This window comes from Eutrigla gurnardus (genome assembly GCF_963514095.1).
Source record: "Eutrigla gurnardus genome assembly, chromosome: 22".
NCBI lineage: Eukaryota > Metazoa > Chordata > Actinopteri > Perciformes > Triglidae > Eutrigla > Eutrigla gurnardus.
Window position 1 is genome coordinate 2,248,992 of NC_139933.1, and position 17,903 is coordinate 2,266,894.

The 17,903-nt window shown below is 42.0% G+C and overlaps 1 protein-coding gene across 3 annotated transcripts in view; it reads left to right on the forward strand.

Moving 5' to 3' along the window:
- Positions 1-2,484: 2,484 nt before the first annotated feature.
- abcc3 (ATP-binding cassette, sub-family C (CFTR/MRP), member 3) overlaps positions 2,485-17,903 on the forward strand; it is a 32,642-nt gene continuing 17,223 nt past the window's right edge. For 2 of the 3 annotated variants that reach the window (XR_014599248.1, XM_084040557.1), the window contains exons 1-7: positions 2,485-2,761; positions 12,045-12,221; positions 12,877-13,002; positions 13,617-13,754; positions 15,901-16,026; positions 16,448-16,509; positions 17,318-17,449. Coding sequence is in view for 2 of the 3 variants with exons in the window: in XM_084040557.1 (XP_083896683.1) it covers positions 2,726-2,761; positions 12,045-12,221; positions 12,877-13,002; positions 13,617-13,754; positions 15,901-16,026; positions 16,448-16,509; positions 17,318-17,449 (797 nt within the window). In the remaining variant the exon portion in view is untranslated. The remainder of the gene's footprint in view (positions 2,762-12,044; positions 12,222-12,876; positions 13,003-13,616; positions 13,755-15,900; positions 16,027-16,447; positions 16,510-17,317; positions 17,450-17,903) is intronic. The other variant, XM_084040558.1, reaches the window with a different exon arrangement.

Genomic DNA, 17,903 nt, shown 5'->3' on the forward strand with positions numbered 1-17,903 from the left:
AGAAACCGTTCATTTTGGAGTTTTACTTGCATTCATCATATTCATCGTCGTTAGGCCTTTTCACACTCCCCCCCTGTTAAAGCTGCAGTCGGTCATTAAGCTGTCGCTTATTGACATTCCAGTGACATTGTTTTCACTAGATTTCAATCTTGTGACTTAATAAAAAGCTGTTGTGAGACTGGGTTGTTCAACCACATCTGGAGAGGAAAGTGTTTATAGCCGTTTCAAACAGTCACACCCTGGGGGCGAGGGGGAGAATCCTGCCGTCGTAGAGCGTTACGAGATGCACTACACGCTCAAGTTAAGGCATGACAGCGGGGGGCACCTTCGGGCATCAGCACCTACAAATCCTCACATGTGGGGTATCCAAACCAGATCCCAGGACTTACTAAATCCCACTCCAGAGCAGAGTTAGCCCTGATCGTTCTCTGTGAAGTGATGTGAATCGAGGTTCTATTAAGTTTTAGTTATTGATCCCTCTGTGTTTGACCCCCATCCTAACTTTTCAGAGGGAAGCATCAAATTGAAGCCAATGCCTCTGAATAGAGAATATGCATCTGCTTTATTATAAGTATGTAAGTCCGACCTCTGATTGCTGGACCTGAGGCTACAAGCCTTTTAAACGACATTTTAATTGTTTCTTTTTGCATCCTCAGTTTGTAGAATATTTAAGTATTGCAGTGCAAACATGTTTATTACATTTGTGATTTTCTGGCTGGAAAAACACATCGTAATCACTTCCCTCTGTATTGTCTTTGGCATCTGCTCGCGGTTGAAATGTAGTGTTTCAAAACTGCTTTACTCGCTCATGCACATGCAATTACTCCTGACAGACAAGATTTAGATGCTATGTGGTGACTCGCTGGGCGTGTATCCACGGCTATACTGGTATTCTCTGGGAGAGACTGGGCAGCTGCACGGAGCTGCGTTTCCATCACTGGTAGCTGCCGCGGTTCACGCGCAGCTATGTCACAGGATACCGTCTCCCCATTGGCTGATTGGGTCTTATGGCTTCCGGCGCTCAATGTCAGAGGAGGAGAAGCACAGGTGCATATTAATGCAATGAATGATGGCTGAATTCCATTTAGCTGCTTGAGTTTCAGGGTCAGGGTCACTGTCATTTAATGGGGGACATTTATAGATAGATACATAGATAGATAAATCACACAAGACACATAAAACGAGGCCCTGGGCCTGTTGGTTCCAGCATCACGACAGGGACAATTACAGATAAAAGCAAGTGCATCAAATCAAGAACCATGTATAATTAAAAAGAACTGACAACAGCACAAATTTTGTGAAGTGTAATGCATAATAGAGAATATGTGCGATTCTGTGAATGTAACGTGTTGTGGCAGATGTTGAGACTTGACTATGGGGTGGGATGGGAGCCAGTGTCAGTGGGGGCCTTGGGGATGAGTCCAGCTGCAGATAGATTTTTGCAGCATGAGGGGTTTTGATGGTCCTGATGGATCGCAGCCTCCTGCTGGAGGAGGGGAGCGGTCTTTTCCCCCTCCCCTCATTGTCCTTGCCGAGTCAACGATACGCTGCACTCTTGTCCTTGTCAGTGCCCTTGACAGTGGCAGCGGAGTACCAGGTGGTGAGGACGGAGTCGAGGGCGGCGCTGCTGCAGAAGTGCACTATCATTGTCTTTGCAGGTTGAATATCATCAGTTGCAGCAGGAAGCACATCCTCCTCTGTGCTTTTTGATGACAGAGCTGAGAGTTGTTTAAAAAACATCCTTCAAAGTCATACTTTATACTTTAGAGCCTTCACTTTTTACTTTTACTTGAGTAGCCTAAATAAGTTGAATCAGTACTTCTACTTTTACCACTCGTTTTGAACCCTTTTTCTACCTGAGTATAAGTCTGTGCTTGACACCTCTACTGTGCTATATTTATTTCACCACTTAAAGGTTGAGTAGGTAATTTGGAAAAAAGTACAGAGAATTTGACTTTGAACGCATCGCCGAAGCAGGAAGTAAGCATTGACAGACAGGTGGGCAGCAATTATTTAAGCCGGCCCAGACTTATTTGATTGTATGGGATTTTTACAGTCCTTTTTTTACATTATTTATGTCAGAGAATTTAATGAACTGATGGCTGTCGGTATGTTATGAGGATTTCAAGTAATATAACAAAGTGTTTCTGATTAGAATCACCTGCTCAACCTTTAACCCCCAACAGCCCTCTGGCTTGGAATCGACCCTTCATGAATTTGGACCAGCAAAACATCACCTGGACCCGGTTTTCCACCTGTAAACCTTTTTTTCCCTCACTGACGACATGACTCAGCAAAACTGAGTGATTTCATGTTGTTGAGTCACGTTATGTGTGCGCGTGTGTGGAACGCTCTAGAGAGAGAGCGCGCGCGAGGGAGAGAGAGAGAGAGAGAGGGGGGGCGTGGTCTAGTAAGCTGACACCCTGCCTTGACATCACGACAGCCTCCCCATTGAACTAATTCTTCGCTGGCTCCGGTTTGACTTTTCTTTTCCGTCTCTCGAACCGAGCGGAAGGAGCGGAGCGCCGTCCGGTAGGGGGGTGGGGGGGGAACAGCAGCGGAGACGCGGACACATATCCTTCCCGGTGTGGCATGTGACACCCGGCAGACCGTCTTTTTGTCTCTCACACGCGAAGGAATAGTGAAAGCTGCTACGACTCGACCGGTAGCGGGGTTAAAGAGCTCTCCCCGTGGTTCGCCGCCTCTCGCCCGCCGCCGCAGATAGATGGAGCGGCTGTGCGGACCGGAGCTCCCTTTCTGGGTGAGTAACGTTTCCTGGTCCCGGTGTGTGTCACAACAAAGATACGGGTAACTCCGTTGGCCGTTGGCGTGTACTTCACCTGACTGACAGGGGGTCGGTGCGGTGTTATGCTGCCCCGCTTTTTGTTTTCTTCCCGGGCCAGAACGATTTCAGAAGTACCACCAACGGCCATAGCTAACTATAAATAACCCACTTAATAGCATTTACTCTGTTAACAAGCTCCCAATTAATGTCGAATGACGCGTCGCTGGCTGTGGAGGACACTGTCAAATACAGCTAGCTACATATGGATGCTATCTTCACGATAAGGTCCCTGAACTTATCTGTACAGGAGCTGCTTTCCTCCAGGAATATAAAAAGTGATGGCACAGCATCTAATGGACAGATTATTAAAGACTCACTCAATACAGTGAGATAATCCTTTATTAGTCCCACAGTAGGGTTACAGCAGCAAAAGGGGGGTAGTGCAATTAACAGAGCATTAGTAGCAGATGCAAAAAAAACAAAAAAATAAATAAATACATATATATATATAGACTATGTACACAGTATAAAACAAATAAACAGTTAAAAACAGTTAAAAAAGATGTAAAGTGACAGTAGAATACTGTCAAAATGTCTGGATGGTGATAAAAATCACACACTAAGTCACTGTTATACACATGTCATAACCGTAGGGCAAATTTATAAAAAGGAAATAATATCCCAATTAGTCACCAAAGACACCCTAATAATAAGTACAAGTATAGTGAATATTATGGCAGATAAAATGAGGATAGGTGCATACACACACATTGAATCCCGATGGGAATATTATGGAAGCTTTCCTATTTCTTACACCACTTTTTCCTTGGAGACCTGATGCTGACTCTTATGCACAGGTTTTTTTTTTTTTTGCCTGGGAAATATGAATCTTGGTTTAAATCTTGCAATGATTCAAACCTGACACACTTTCAATTGTGTATTCCTACAGCACATACAACATACCACCAACTCCTGCAGGAGGGATGGGATGATGTAGGATTTTATCACGGATTGTGATTTAAAAAAAACCCATAAATTGATTGTGGTGAATTTCCATTATTGGGATTAAATTGTTTAATTTTAAAGGAATTATCAGAAAGAAAAGACTCACACAGTGTTGCTATATTAAACATTTTGTTTGTACATTTTTTATTTGTCCTATACAACCTTCAGCTTGCTGACCTCTTTGCTGTCATTTAGTTTTAATAATATTGAGAATCGCAATTGTTTTGGCCAGAATAATCGTAAAATTTCATATTGTCCCATTTGTGGCACACTTTGTAAATAACACATTTTTTGGGGGGAAGGTTTTCACTGGAAGGTATCAAGTATTATCAAGTCATAAGGGTCAAGTCTAAGTGAAGTCATTGGTGTTTAAGTCCAAGTCAAGTTGCAAATCTTTTGTGTTTTTTTTTTGCCTAAAGTGTACATTAATGTCTGATAGAGAGCCGTGCTTTCATCCTGAACATACCATATATATTTTTTTGAAGAGGCAAGTCCTGCCTTGGGAAGTCATTCATAAGTCTTTGAATTGATGTTTGTGTCGGTGAGACTATGGGGAAGTCTGTTTATAGATCTGTTGCTGTGGTGAAACAGTATTCCCTTCCCTGGGGCTGTGTAATATGGACAAAACGCAGTGTGATTTTATTGTTTCACTTTCAGGGTGTCTGTCATTGTTTGCACTGCAAATATACAAATTGTTTTCAGAGTAATTGAAGAAGAGTTTGTCGCGTCTACAGCCTCTTCTCTGCTGCTGCTGCTTTGACTCACGCCGTACTGCCTTTGACAGTTTTTTGAAAGGGAAGTTCTGCAGGTTCATTAATATGATGATTCTGACACTAACTGTTGTTTGTTGGGAGCGCCAGGCCGAGCCACCACTACTACACTGTTTTCCTTGGGGGCAAATCTCATTTAACTGTGTCACGCTGTATCCATGGAGAAACCAAACCATAGGCCTTTGAGGGATATTACACCAAGGGGAGGCTATCTGAGGTGAAACTAGTTGCTGTTGGTGTCCACTTCAAACAGTGGAGGCAGTTGTAATCCCCAGCCCTCAACAACAGAGGTAGAAGTGACTCCAAAGTCAAGACAGGCAAGCCCCTATTCCTAACATCTGAATTTTGAGTCCTGAAGAAGTCACGATAAGTCCATAATCTTTCAACCCACACATTTGCATAATGCAGATTCTTTTTTTAGTCATAGTTTTTGTAGGCGGATGAACTCATCGTTGGTATAACTTTCCCATCGGGCGCTCAGTAGTAGTTACATCGGCTTTTTCATGGTTCTCTCCTGCAAGTGGATTGGATGCCGTCGTATCGGTTCAAACAAAGTGGATCTGGGGAATTAAGCGTTGACGTGCTGCTAATAGCATTAATGTTAGTTGCAGCTAGAAAGGAAGGGGAATTATTGATTTGTGTGCTAACGATGGGACCGTAAAGGATTTTATCAATAAGCTGATCGTGGGGAATTTCCATCGTCGGGATAATTGTAGATATAAATCCCAGATATACCTCTGAGCATTTTAAGGGCGGCTTGTCCACGTCGGCTTAAAATGTGCAATGTCTATGAATCGATCCACATGCTCCAAACAAATAAAAGGGCAGTGTTTCACCACTGGGATCGCAGTTACCACGGTGACACGTACATAAAAGCCATTCGTGTTTCACAAATTGAATGCCGAGGTAGCAGTAGAAGGATTTTCTGTTTGCTAGAACTTAGATTTTTAGGGTATTTTCATTTTACGTTGCTATTTTAGTTCGGCTTGAGAGCACAAGATCGTTTATGGATCCAGACTCTCTTTCCTCTCAAAGTGCATCAAATACACAAATTTAAATTTAAGACGTACAAAGATTTAGGGTGGAAAATTGCAGAGAAACATATTGCAATGTCACTTTAGAATTTTGATGATTTTAGGATATAGATTATTGGTTAAAAGTTACTGAATTGAATCGTGGTTTACAGAATCGAATCGAATCGTTCCAAAAAAAAATAAATAAAAATGAATCGAATCGCCAACTACTGAACTGTTAATCGAATTGCTCTGAAGCCAAAGATTCACACCCCTATCCACAGCACATTCTAATGGATCTTTTGGGCAAAATAACGTTTCAAACCTGAAACTGTGTGTATTAGTGATTCCTCCCTCAGCCTCGTGTTAACACACTCACTCACATGCTACTAGGAGTGTATTTACAACAAGGCGCAGCCGACGCAACCAGAATGCGTGGCATGTAGCTCCGACACGAAACGAGGGCTGATCCCAAACACCCATTCATCAACCGACCATACAACCTGTCTGCAGCAGCGGGGATTACAGTCATGCTATGCTTGTGTGCTGCGTGAACTCTAAGGTGTTGTGTAAGTGTAGGGTATTTTCATGTCTTCATTCAGTGAGGGTTTGGGTGCTGCCGGGGCGAGGCTCAATGGAAAGCAAAAAAAAGAGGAAGATGTCGTAATTAAAGGAGTCACGATGACAAGGTTTGCTGGGAAAGTTGAGAGCGTGTGGTGCGGAGATGTACATGAACGGGGAGTGTTAGTGATAATGATGATAATGTAGCAGGAAAATTAGGGGATTTATTTTCTACTTTTGTCTGAATAACAAATGTGTCATTTTTTGTGTGTAATAGAAATGTCTCACAATCACTGCATCCGCTAAATTGCCTTCCAATTGCCTATCCATTCATTGACATGTTTACTCTAGATAATTGAATTAAACCTCTACAGGGTTTGAGCCACAGCACACCATTATTATTTTTAATTCCTCTTATTATATGTTCTATGATTTTTAGATTGACATTTTTAATTATCACACTATCTATTTTATTTGTGAATTATAAATTAACCATGTTTGATCTTTTTTTTTTTGCCACATAATAGCACATCATTTCAAGAGAGAGGAGGTCAGCCCAAAAAATGACAAAATCTGTAGAGAAAGCAAAACAACTTCTTATCTACCAATTCAAATAAAAAGTAGCCCAAAAAGAAAACCAACTATACTGGCCTCACTGGTACTACTGGCCTCCTCCCCGCTAAACCAGCTTTCTTGTAACAATTCCCCCAAATGTGCCGTCTATTTCCTGGAAATGCTAACCCAGCAAAAAAAATCAGGAATTGAGAATTATGAAGTGGTCATCTGCACCTCGGAATGAAAAGGGATTTCCAAGCCTTGTGACTAAATGTCACTTTAAAAAAAAAAAGAGAGATCTTGTTGATGTGAACTACATAATGTAAAAGTGGCAATGCAATTTAAAGTCTTTTCAAAACCCGTTCTTGAATGATATCCGTATCCTCCTGCAGGCTGGTCTGTGATTTATTACCCCTTTCAGTCTGAGTCACTTCCTGTGTGTTCTGCTACAGTTTTATTGGTTTTCATTTCAAAGTGAGACGGCAGATTCCCTCTAAAGCGAAGCTGTTTGACCTCTCCAAACAGGAATGTCTGTCGAACGGTAGTGTCCGGTTAAACCATCGAGAACACCGACTGAAAAAATGAATAACACTGCTAATGTTTTCCATGTCGGAGTGTAAACACATCAGCAGTTCCTGTCCTCGCACGGTCTTTCCTGTCATCAGCCATCACTCCACAGCTTTTATATTTTGTAACGAAGAACAGATGGAAAACCTGCTGCCAATTTATTTAAGCTTCTACATACGAGTCCGTCCGCCCGACACCACCCGCACCGCTGTAGTGGATGTGGATGTAGCTGACTTTGATTTACTTGCAGAAGTAGATTAATATAACCAACCCTTCGCTGTGAGTCGCCCCTCGAACACAAGACTTATATCACTTGGTTTGGATTTTGAGCTATTAATAAAATAAATGATCTTCCTGTCCGATCAAGATTCAAGATTTGTATTGCCATGTACCTGGTAGCAATGCAAGCCCTTACCAGTAATGAAAAACATTTGAAAAGCAGCAATTAAAGTGTCTAAAATGAAATAAAGGATAATAAAATAGAAATAAAATAACATTACAATTAGCATACATTGTAAAGGATAAAAATAGTAAATACTTTCAGTGCAAGAGTGAAAAATGTAAAAGGATGTGAAAAGTAAACAGTAGACAGAAATGTAAACAATAGAGAATTGTATTGTTCTTGTTCTGGCTTTAAGTGCTCTGATCAACAGTAGTCAAGAACATGTACCGTTCGCCAGAGCTAGAAAAATACCCAACAATCTGGCAATATTTTACACTGGAAAATCCCAGCAGTGTTTTCCAAGTCCTGTTTTTGAGCTGTGAACTGTGAAGGTGATCAATAAAGCTTTGTCTTTGTATCGGAACAAGTCGAGAGATTTCTGAAAGTGTCGCTGTGTTGAGTTGTATGTAACACAGGATCATTTGTAGTTCGGTCTCGCTGATGATCTGCTTCCCTTTTATAGTAGTGATGTGGTTCAGGTAATATTCCTGCTTCTTCACCAGTCACCAAACCTCAGCCATGCCTGTGAATCACGTACGGTAAACTGTATTTTGTAACAGATTATTCAGAATCACATCATGCGCCGTGGGCGGATCGGATATCCTGTTTTAAAAAAAATAGTTCCAGTGAAATATATCCATGAAGACTTCTGGAAACACCTCCGGAGGTGGTGGAGTCATCTTTACTCCTCATAGTGGAACTATCTGATGGTATTAACGCGTCCGTGGTCTGTCTCTGTCTGTGTCTTTAGTGATAACTTGTGATCTGGCCAACAGACAAGCATAAGTCTGGTCTTTTCAATCCGCTGTTTGCAGACAACAAAGACGGCTGAATGTGAGCTGAAAATCTGAGTTTCTCTCAATACGTCACTCGAGCTCTGGGACTGAGAAACTTGATGTTAACCTACAGGACCAGATTGGTAGATTCCCTACAGACCCCCTACAGACCGACTCAATCCAGTGTATTGTCTACTGCAACACTGAATTTCTGGGGTTCCCCTTTAGAGGGTTGCAATTCAATTATTAAACAATTCTCTGTTTTGGGTTTGAATATAATGAGAATTTTTTTATTAAAATCTTTCAAACCAATTTTTTCTTCTAGGATACAGTCGATCTGCTACATTACTTATGTAAAATGTGGAAAGATTGCCCCACAAAAGAATAGATTATAGACTTCACTGCATTATTTTTAAATAAAAAAATAAAATGATGCAGAATCGTTCAACAAAGCGTTCTCCCACCTCGATCGATCGCTGCCTATTCAGTCATTGCTATCCAATATTACAGAGAAGTACTAAACCAATGTTTTCTGAGATTGATCAGTTGTGTGTTTATGAAGTCAGGTGTCCTTTGATAATAACTAGGTGCTATGCAACAATCCCACAGAGTGATGAAACTCATGAGGGTGGGAAACCCCAGACGTGGAGGTTTAACCTCACCTGCTTCATCTTCTGGCTGGTTTTGTTCCTTTTTTTATTCTAAGGTTTTAACACGGCTGACTGGAGTAATCCTCCCGTCCGAGTCTCCGTGAGCTGGGTGTTATCGTAAAGCACCTCACCCTTGTTTCATCTCACCTTTTGTTGGAAGTTTCAGGTTTCAAGTGTAGTGATAACCGCCCGAAAGTCTGTGAAGTAGAACAAAGGCCAGGGATTCTGTGTGTTGAGAACGGCATCTTTTTCATGACAATCGTCAAAAAAGTCTGTTTTGTTGTGAAATGATCTTAATTTCTGATGCATTTATTGTCATTTTAATAGCTTTTATTTGATAAGCTTCTCTCACTATTAACTTCTAAAATGTGTTGTGTTAAAATGTTTCATTATGAATCATTTCCAAGCCTTTCCAAGGCTTAACTCGGTTGAACTCGATTACAGTTACCATATACACACAGGAAGTTACATGAAATTTGCATTTAATGCATCATTAGCACTCAGATCAGTGAGCTGCTGCAAAGTGTCTCACTCAAGGACACTTGGACATGCTGCAGACGGTCGAACCATCCAACCGCGTGGTTAAACGCTTGGCCACTCTACCAGGGCAGCTACCGAGGCCCCCTTTTATTTTCCGATTCTATCTGTAAACACACAAGTGTTAATATCCGCTGGCAAACGTCTCCCCATTGTTTTATATTCTCACATGAACGTCGGCGTAGCAGAAACCACATAAACCATGTATTCTGTGCATTCACTGCCCTTTTCTTTAAGATAAGAATTAATGTGACATCTGTGTGCGCAAAGAAAAACTCTGGTATGGTGAATTATTAAACACGATATTTGCTCATTGCATTGTCCCAAGTGTGCAGAGTGACATATCTGAATGCCTTTTAAATTTGACATTTACTTTTCATTACAGTTAGATGCTGAGTGAGATATGGACGTGTGTTACGGTCATGAAAAACCCTGGGAATGTCATGGAAGGTGGAAATAATCATCTCCAGCGATTTCAGTTGCAGCCTGCATGTTAATTCACGCCTGGAAAGCGCAGATGAATAATGTAATCTTCATTTGGACTAAGTAACTTAGAAGGCACAGCTTGAGAAAGACCAGCATCTTGGACCTGCAAAATGTGGATTTTGACTTTTTGGACAGGTTATAATTCCACTCGGTAGCTGCATCATAAGAAACAGCTGGTACTTTGTGATTGTCACTGTGAGGTTGCTAGGCACTGGGTCTCAGCAGCCAGCCAAAAAAATAACCAGGAGGAGGTTTGCTTTTTCCTGGTTTTCCTGTTTATCTAAGCTAAAGAGTGTGCAGCGGGAGCGCTGACACAAGAGTCCTGTCTTCTCACCTATCGCTTCAAAAAGGAAGTGAATACATGCAATGAACAAAATGTCACTTATTCCCTTCAATGGAAAAACAAAAATGTCCAATATTAAATGAATACTTTAGAGACGTAATGCTTTGCTCTCTGGGCGTTTCAGCTAGTACCATTTGGAAACACGGACACTTGCTAAAATGGAAAAATCCAATAGAATAACAAATATGTTTACGTCTGATTCGAGTGTTTATTCAGTATCCTGTTGAGTCATAAGAGCAGGAGCAAAGTTTAAAACCAAAAGACGACTGACGTGGGGAAAATATCGAGAAGATTTTTAAAATATATATAAAAAATGAAAATGTAACCGCTATGTCCAACAAAACAAAGAGATGGTCTGATAACAACACACACAGAGGGAAGGCTTCCACGCGTTCTTCACGCAGACAGGCGTGGCGATGTGTGGAGAGTCGCAGCTGTGTTTATCTTGGTTGCATCTGTGGGTGGGCCCTCGACTGTTTGTCCGGGGGAGCGTGATTGCCACGGCGACCCTGCATCTCACCCTGACTCATGTTTACTTTACCTTTTCTCTCCTTCGGATGTACACTCGCTCATTGATTCTGTCCAGTTAGAATACATGAATCATACTGTTTTCATACAACATTAACATATCATCCCACGTAGACCTCGACGCACACAGGTGTCCCCCCTCGGGGGAACCGTGTTTTCAGGTCCCTGCATGCCATATTTCTCTCTATTTTCAGGAATGTGGACGCAGCAGAAGTGCCTTAAAAGGAGTGAAAGTGCTCAAGTTAGGGCATGAGTGTGTGGTTTACCTGGCTGGGGCAAATCAGACACACCTGTACGTGATGCAGGGAAACTGCCAGCTGTTACAGAAACATTTCAAGCAACTTGCACTGTTCCGGTGGCAGCTGTGACCTACTGAACACACTGTGTGGTTCGTCCTCTTTGAGATAACGATTGTAGCTGACAAGGATGTCAAAGCAACCTGCCGCTCCTATTGTTGTCTATGTGAAGGTGGCATCTTGATAAGCACAGATTTGTATCATCAGCTCCCCGCGATCAACACTTTTAGCTACTCCTCGGCTATGATATCAGTAATAAAGTTACTTTTAACTGGTTATGAAACCTCTATGTGACGATTTTCGGATTGCAGTTTTGGTAGAATCTTAAATATACACAGTTAATAGCTAAAATAAGTATTTGAACTCATTTGTTTGGAAAAAAACCACTATTACATATAGTACACTGTACACTATCTCACTTTTCAAAAAGTGAGATGGAAATTTAACATTTGTGTATTCATGTATGGGATTTTTCCCCACACAGGGCCACTGCTGCAGCCTTTGAAGCTGATTTTAGTTAGTAAAAAACAAAAATACACTTTGATTATTCAATATACCACGATTCGAGGTATGTTGTCAGGCTCTGACTTGTTATGTAAAGTATACCAGTATGTTTTAGTGTAATCTTTAAGTGTTTAAAGTATATTTTGATGAGGCATAATATTGTAAATCGTAAGAGATGCAGGACGGTGAGCTAAAGTGCTGTTCCCCGTGTCATGTGTCTCTGCAGGAAGCCAATCAGACGCTCCAAACAGATCTGCCCGACCTCCCGGAGTGTTTCCAGCTCACTGTCCTGTCATGGCTGCCGTGCATCTACCTTTGGGCCGTCTGCCCCATCTACCTCTTCTATCTCAAGAAGAACAGCAGAGGCTACATCATGATGTCCATTATGAACAGGTTCAAAACGGTGAGTTTATAAAAAACCTAATATTATCATGTCATTTTACTTATTATCGTCAAAGCAATACACGCTGGATTCAGTGCCGTCTGCAAAGGTTGCTCATATAGGCTACTTTTTAATTTGCCAGAATGTGTCACAATAACAAATAATAATAGTACCAGGCCCCGGCCAACCCAAATGGAACGGTGCCATAATTAAAATAAATTAAAGTTATTAGTTCACCCTGCATTCATATGTCTAAATGAGGAAATGAAGCCAGGTGGAAGTGCCAAAAACTGCAGTTCTTCAAACGGCCACTTGAGGCTTGAAAAGCGAGTCAATTCCCATAGATCTGAATGTTAAAATTCCTGGTATATAAAAGAAAAACAGCTAATTTTAGCTTTCACGACAACTGTACGGGTGTGTTTAATTATAGAACTCACCTGTTCAAATTATATTATGCGTAGCCCCTCTTGAGTTTTTGAAATATGAGAAGTACCTCTACACACAAACACACAAACACACAAAAAGTTGTTACTAACCTCTGAAAAATGAGCTCAGGACGAATCTAAATACACTCCTCCACCCTCGGCTGTTTGTATGGGTTACCAGCCAGTTAATCATCTCCCTCACTTCCCTCTGTTTTCATAGTGTTTAATGTCTTCTCTCCGTCGGTTCTCAGGCGTTTGGCTTGTTGTTATGGATCGTGTGTTGGACGGACCTCTTCTACACATTCCACGAGCTGCAGCAGGGTCACACACAGCCCCCCATCTTCTTCGTCACCCCGCTGGTTCTGGGCATGACCATGGTGAGGATGTGGCTTCGCTCTCAACAGTCTTTTTCTTCAAAACATGTTGAACATTTCACACCTTTTAAAACACTATCATATAATATAAGTGGTGGCTTGGAAGCTGCAGTCGTAGAAGGAAACTATAAAAACAATGTTTGTATATAAATGTAACTGTAGAGACTGAATGTAACAGACCGTAGACCACTTTTATATTAGTTTTTTCACAATCAGACATTCATTTTGATGCCTTCTCTTTTGCTTTGAATTCAAACGTATACATTTTGGATATTCGTTAACTAAAGTATGTGGAATGAAAGTGTCTGTTGCCACATTCAATGATCTGCAAACATAACACTTTCACTCCCACATATTTAAAAACCTGCTTCGAATCACTATGACACAACTGTCTTATCAATAGATTGTCATCACTTCCTGTCAGAGACGTCTTTCAGTCACGCTATGTACTAGCAGCACGGCTGGAAGCATTCTTTTCTTCGTCGTTCCAAAAGCCAGAAAACTGGTGGTTCAGCGTGAAACACTGACCCAGAGTCAGGCTGTGGTTTTACCTCACATGCCCTCAGTGATTCTGTCCCGGCTAATCTAACTCAAGTCTCTCACTCTCTCTCTCTCAGCTGTTGGCCACGTTTCTGATCCAGTTTGAGAGGTTACACGGGGTTCAGTCCTCGGGGGTCCTCTTCATCTTCTGGTTCCTGTCTGTGCTGTGTGCCGTCGTGCCTTTCCGCTCCAAGATCCTGCAGGCCTCCAGCCAGGTGAGAACACGCCCTCGACCTGAAAACGCCTTTCACGCGACTGTCATCATCGCCTTTTCATCTTACAGTCTTCCTTTTCATGTCTCCTTAGAACTTCTTGTTATCTTTGTTCTGTCTTCCCATTTTCTTCCCTTATCCCCCGAAGTGTTTCTTCATATTTCATCAGTCAGCCTCCCCCCTCCCTCCCTCTTGTTGTCTCAGTTGGTTTGGACTTTACTGTGAATGGATGTTTTTAAAGGGGGGGTCAACCCAGGGCGCCACTAAGCAGAGAGGGAATAGTAGGCCTGTTGTTCCTGGCGTACTTATCTCACCTCTAGTGCTGCACGGCTCACCAGCTTGTGCGGCACACGGCTAACAAGCCCCGCGGCGACGAGGCAGGACGGTGTGTAAGGGAGGGAAATGTGCAACAGTGGGCATGCAAGCAAAACAAGGAATGTAAAGTATGCGTCAGAAGCATTTACACATGTTAACGTATCCATGGGGAGTGAGAGAGTGCATTTGTTGATGAATACTGACTCAGGTGATTACTTGGCTTCCAGAACGGTAGCGCTCTAATCTCCTGGAGTTACAAGACTGCTAATGAGTGACCTATTAAATGTGTGTTTTGGTGTTATTGAGAGATTTACATGAAGCAGGAGTCAAAACAATGACTGGGAGCCCCAAAACATTGGATAAATACTGGCTGACTTTTTAGCAATGTCTCTTCAAATGCAGTGTGGTTTGGTCAGGACAAATGCACCATGATATAACACACTTGTAAGTGAACTGCTGCACGGTTGCAGGAGAGTTTCCAACCACAGCATGCACATATAACGGGGAATTTAGCAGTTAACGAGACATATTCTTTCTTAGTGATTAGTCAAAGCAGGGGGAAAAAGTAGAGGGGACTTACATTTATCAGTTTGCCAGAAAAACAATCTCTGGATCATCGGCTATCGGTCTGAAGACGATGAAATATTTCTGGTTTTCCGGTGCAGTCGGTGGATATCTATGCAGATAGACATATTTTCATAGAGATTCGAAGAAACACTGTTTGTTTCTGGTGATCGCTAGAAACTGATATCTATCAAATTAATTTCTTAAGTTGATAATATGTCTGTGTTGTTCCACAATAGAGGTTTAAGCTTTTGCACCATTATTTTAACATCTTTGCATTGATTGATGCTACTGTGGCTGTGCCAACATGGACGACTTATGTATAAGAAAAATGCAAGTCATGATGATAACTCATTAAAGGCTTAAACAACAGCTGAGTGAAATAAGCTGCTATGTATGGGAAGAACTTCCATTATGTCAGCTCTGAGCAGACTACACCTATCTAGCCTGCAGATGTGTGTCAGAGTGCAAAAGGTGTGTCCCAACCGCTGTCACAGATTAGTTGCTTTTGTGTTTCAGTCCCTTTTGTGCCACTTGATGGATTGGAATGTTTATATTGTCCTTCAAACTTTCTACGATGATGCCAAAAAACACCTCAGACCTAAATATAGGACGATTCATATTTAAAAAGTCTTCTTGATTATGTTTTCTGTTGTCGTTGAAAGTGAGACCAACCCTAGATAGTCATGCAGAGCCTGGAGCAGGTGGTTAACCAAGCAAGCAGCCATGTGTCGAGGTCACCCCGGGCTCCTGTAGAACTGAGCTGCTGTAATCAAGCTGATCCAGAAAATTAGCTCAGAAGAACAAACACGATTCAGAAAAAGCCAAAGTGTCGATGGTGACGCCTCTTGATAATCGTGTTCAGACGCTTGTTGAGGAAAAAGTGAGATAGGGATGATAGTGGGGAAACTCATTTCTGGGTTTAAAGGACTCTACTGTGAGCATACTGACATTAACATTTAGCTCAAAGCTCTCCTGTGCTTACACTCAGCCTCTCAGAGCTGCTTGCATGGCTGCAGACTCTTCATCTCGTTCCACTGTTTGTGCCTCCATGGCTATTTTTCAGTCTAAATGCCTTTTTTTTATTACCTTAATGTCATGATCTTCCCTTCGCTTTCAAATAGAAACCCATTCAGACGCTAAAAAACCCCCAGAAAAACTCTCACGCATGACACCAAGCTGTGTTTTGCCTGCAGGTGAATCCGCTGTTTGACAGGGAGGTGTATACGTGTATACGTCTGAAGTGTTGTTGTTTTTTTGTATGTTTCAGGGCGAAGTGACGGACAAGCTGCGATTCACCACGTTCTACTTCTACTTCGGCCTGGTGGTCTGTGAGCTGATCCTCTGCTGCTTTAATGAGAAACCTCCTCTCTTCTCAAATGTTATCACAGACCCCGTGAGTTCTGAATCCTGCAGAGTGTGTGTGTGTGTGTGTGTGTGTGTGTGTGTGTGTGTGTGTGTGTGTGTGTGTGTGTGTGTGTGTGTGTGTGTGTGTGTGTGTGTGTGTGTGTGTGTGTGTGTGTGTGTGTGTGTGTGTGTGTGTGTGTGTGTGTGTGTCTCTCTCTCTCTCTTATGTTCCTGCTTGTATATTCAGCGTCCTGAATGATAGAAAGTCTTGAGTGTGTGTGTGCTGTGGTGCGGCTCTGTGCTTGTTCAAGCAGGTCACACACTCTCTCACACACTCTCTCTCACACACTCTCTCACACTCACACAGAGCACTTGCTTGTTACTGGCTGCTCCCAGAAGTTCGTCCTCCGTATCCTTGCTTAACCTCTCTCCCCTATTGTCTGCACATGTTCTATTTTTCTTCTTCTCAGAATCCCTGCCCTGAAACCACAGCAGGTTTTCTCTCCACCATGACGTTCTGGTGGTTCACAAGGTGAGCTCACACTGCTCTCTATAATAATCTACTTTAAACGATGTATCATTTATGATATAAAGGATTATAATAATGATAATATACACTTTTTCTTTCCTCCCCTTTCTCCCCTGCTGTTCTCATGATAAAATCCACCCACTCTACTTATTAAAAATAGACTAGTGTCACCGCTGTTTTTGATTGTGCTATTTGAAATAATGTAGTCATCCGTTTTATTCGTCAGCTGCGTCTTAACAGAGAGTGGGCGTGACTAGCAGACAGACAGATAGTATCACCACCAGGCTGTGACGTAACTCTGATAGGCCAATGTCATATTACTAAAATTGGTTGGTATTAGCTGATGTAAGCCCACCTAAAATTTTTTTTTTTACATATCTTTTATTAGGTGCAGGATATGATGTTATTGTAAACTGTACACATATAAGTACAGCTGCCTCTCTTAAGCAATCATCTCAGCAACGGCTACCAACATTAGCTCCCGTTGCCACAGCAACAACGTCAAAGTGATCTGAAGGCCATCATCTTCTTTCTTCTCCTCATGCCGGAAAATGCATCAAGCCAATTTCCAGTGAAATCCGATCCACTAGTACATAACGATGATTAGTGAATCCGGGAAACTCGATTAAGTGTCGTTGTGGAGCGGAGTTGTCTCAGTGTCTCAGAGTTGTCTTGACGTATAGAATAGTAAAGTCACGTAATAAAACGCAACATAAACACATACTGACAGAGATGCTAAAGCAGTCAGAGAGGTTTACAATTACACTTGTTAGTGTTGAAGCATTAAACCGCTGTTCTTCTCCGTCTCCAGCATGGCTATTAAAGGCTACAAAACGCCCCTGCAGACCACAGACCTCTGGTCTCTGAACCAGAGAGACACTTCCAAGGTGACGGTGCCCAAACTCCTCAAAGAGTGGGAGAAGGAGCAGACCAAAGCCAAGAGGTAAGCAAGGAGAGGAGGAGAGTGTATCTGACATATACTGTATATATGCGTTACTCATATACTGTATATATATACATATATATATATATACATATATATATATATGTATATATACGGCGTATATGAAAGCAGTCGCTGGGGTTATTGGGGGAGAAATCAGGTTAAAGCAGGAAACCGGAGAACTGCTGCAACCTGGATACTTCAAAATGCACAGCTGGTCAATAATCACATTTGGTATCGTCTTATTGTGAGATGTGATGCTGGAGGTTTGTTTCCTGGCGGGTGCAGCGAGAGGTCAGGCTCTCTGGTGGAGACACAGCCTTCCCTTTATTGTGCAAACCGTTTATATATCGTCTGCTGCTCTTCTGCTTTTTTACTTCTAGTAGAACGTTGGGTTTAATGATCTTGGATACTGCCGTGAGTAATGATGTTTCTGCAGCACCACACTTACTCT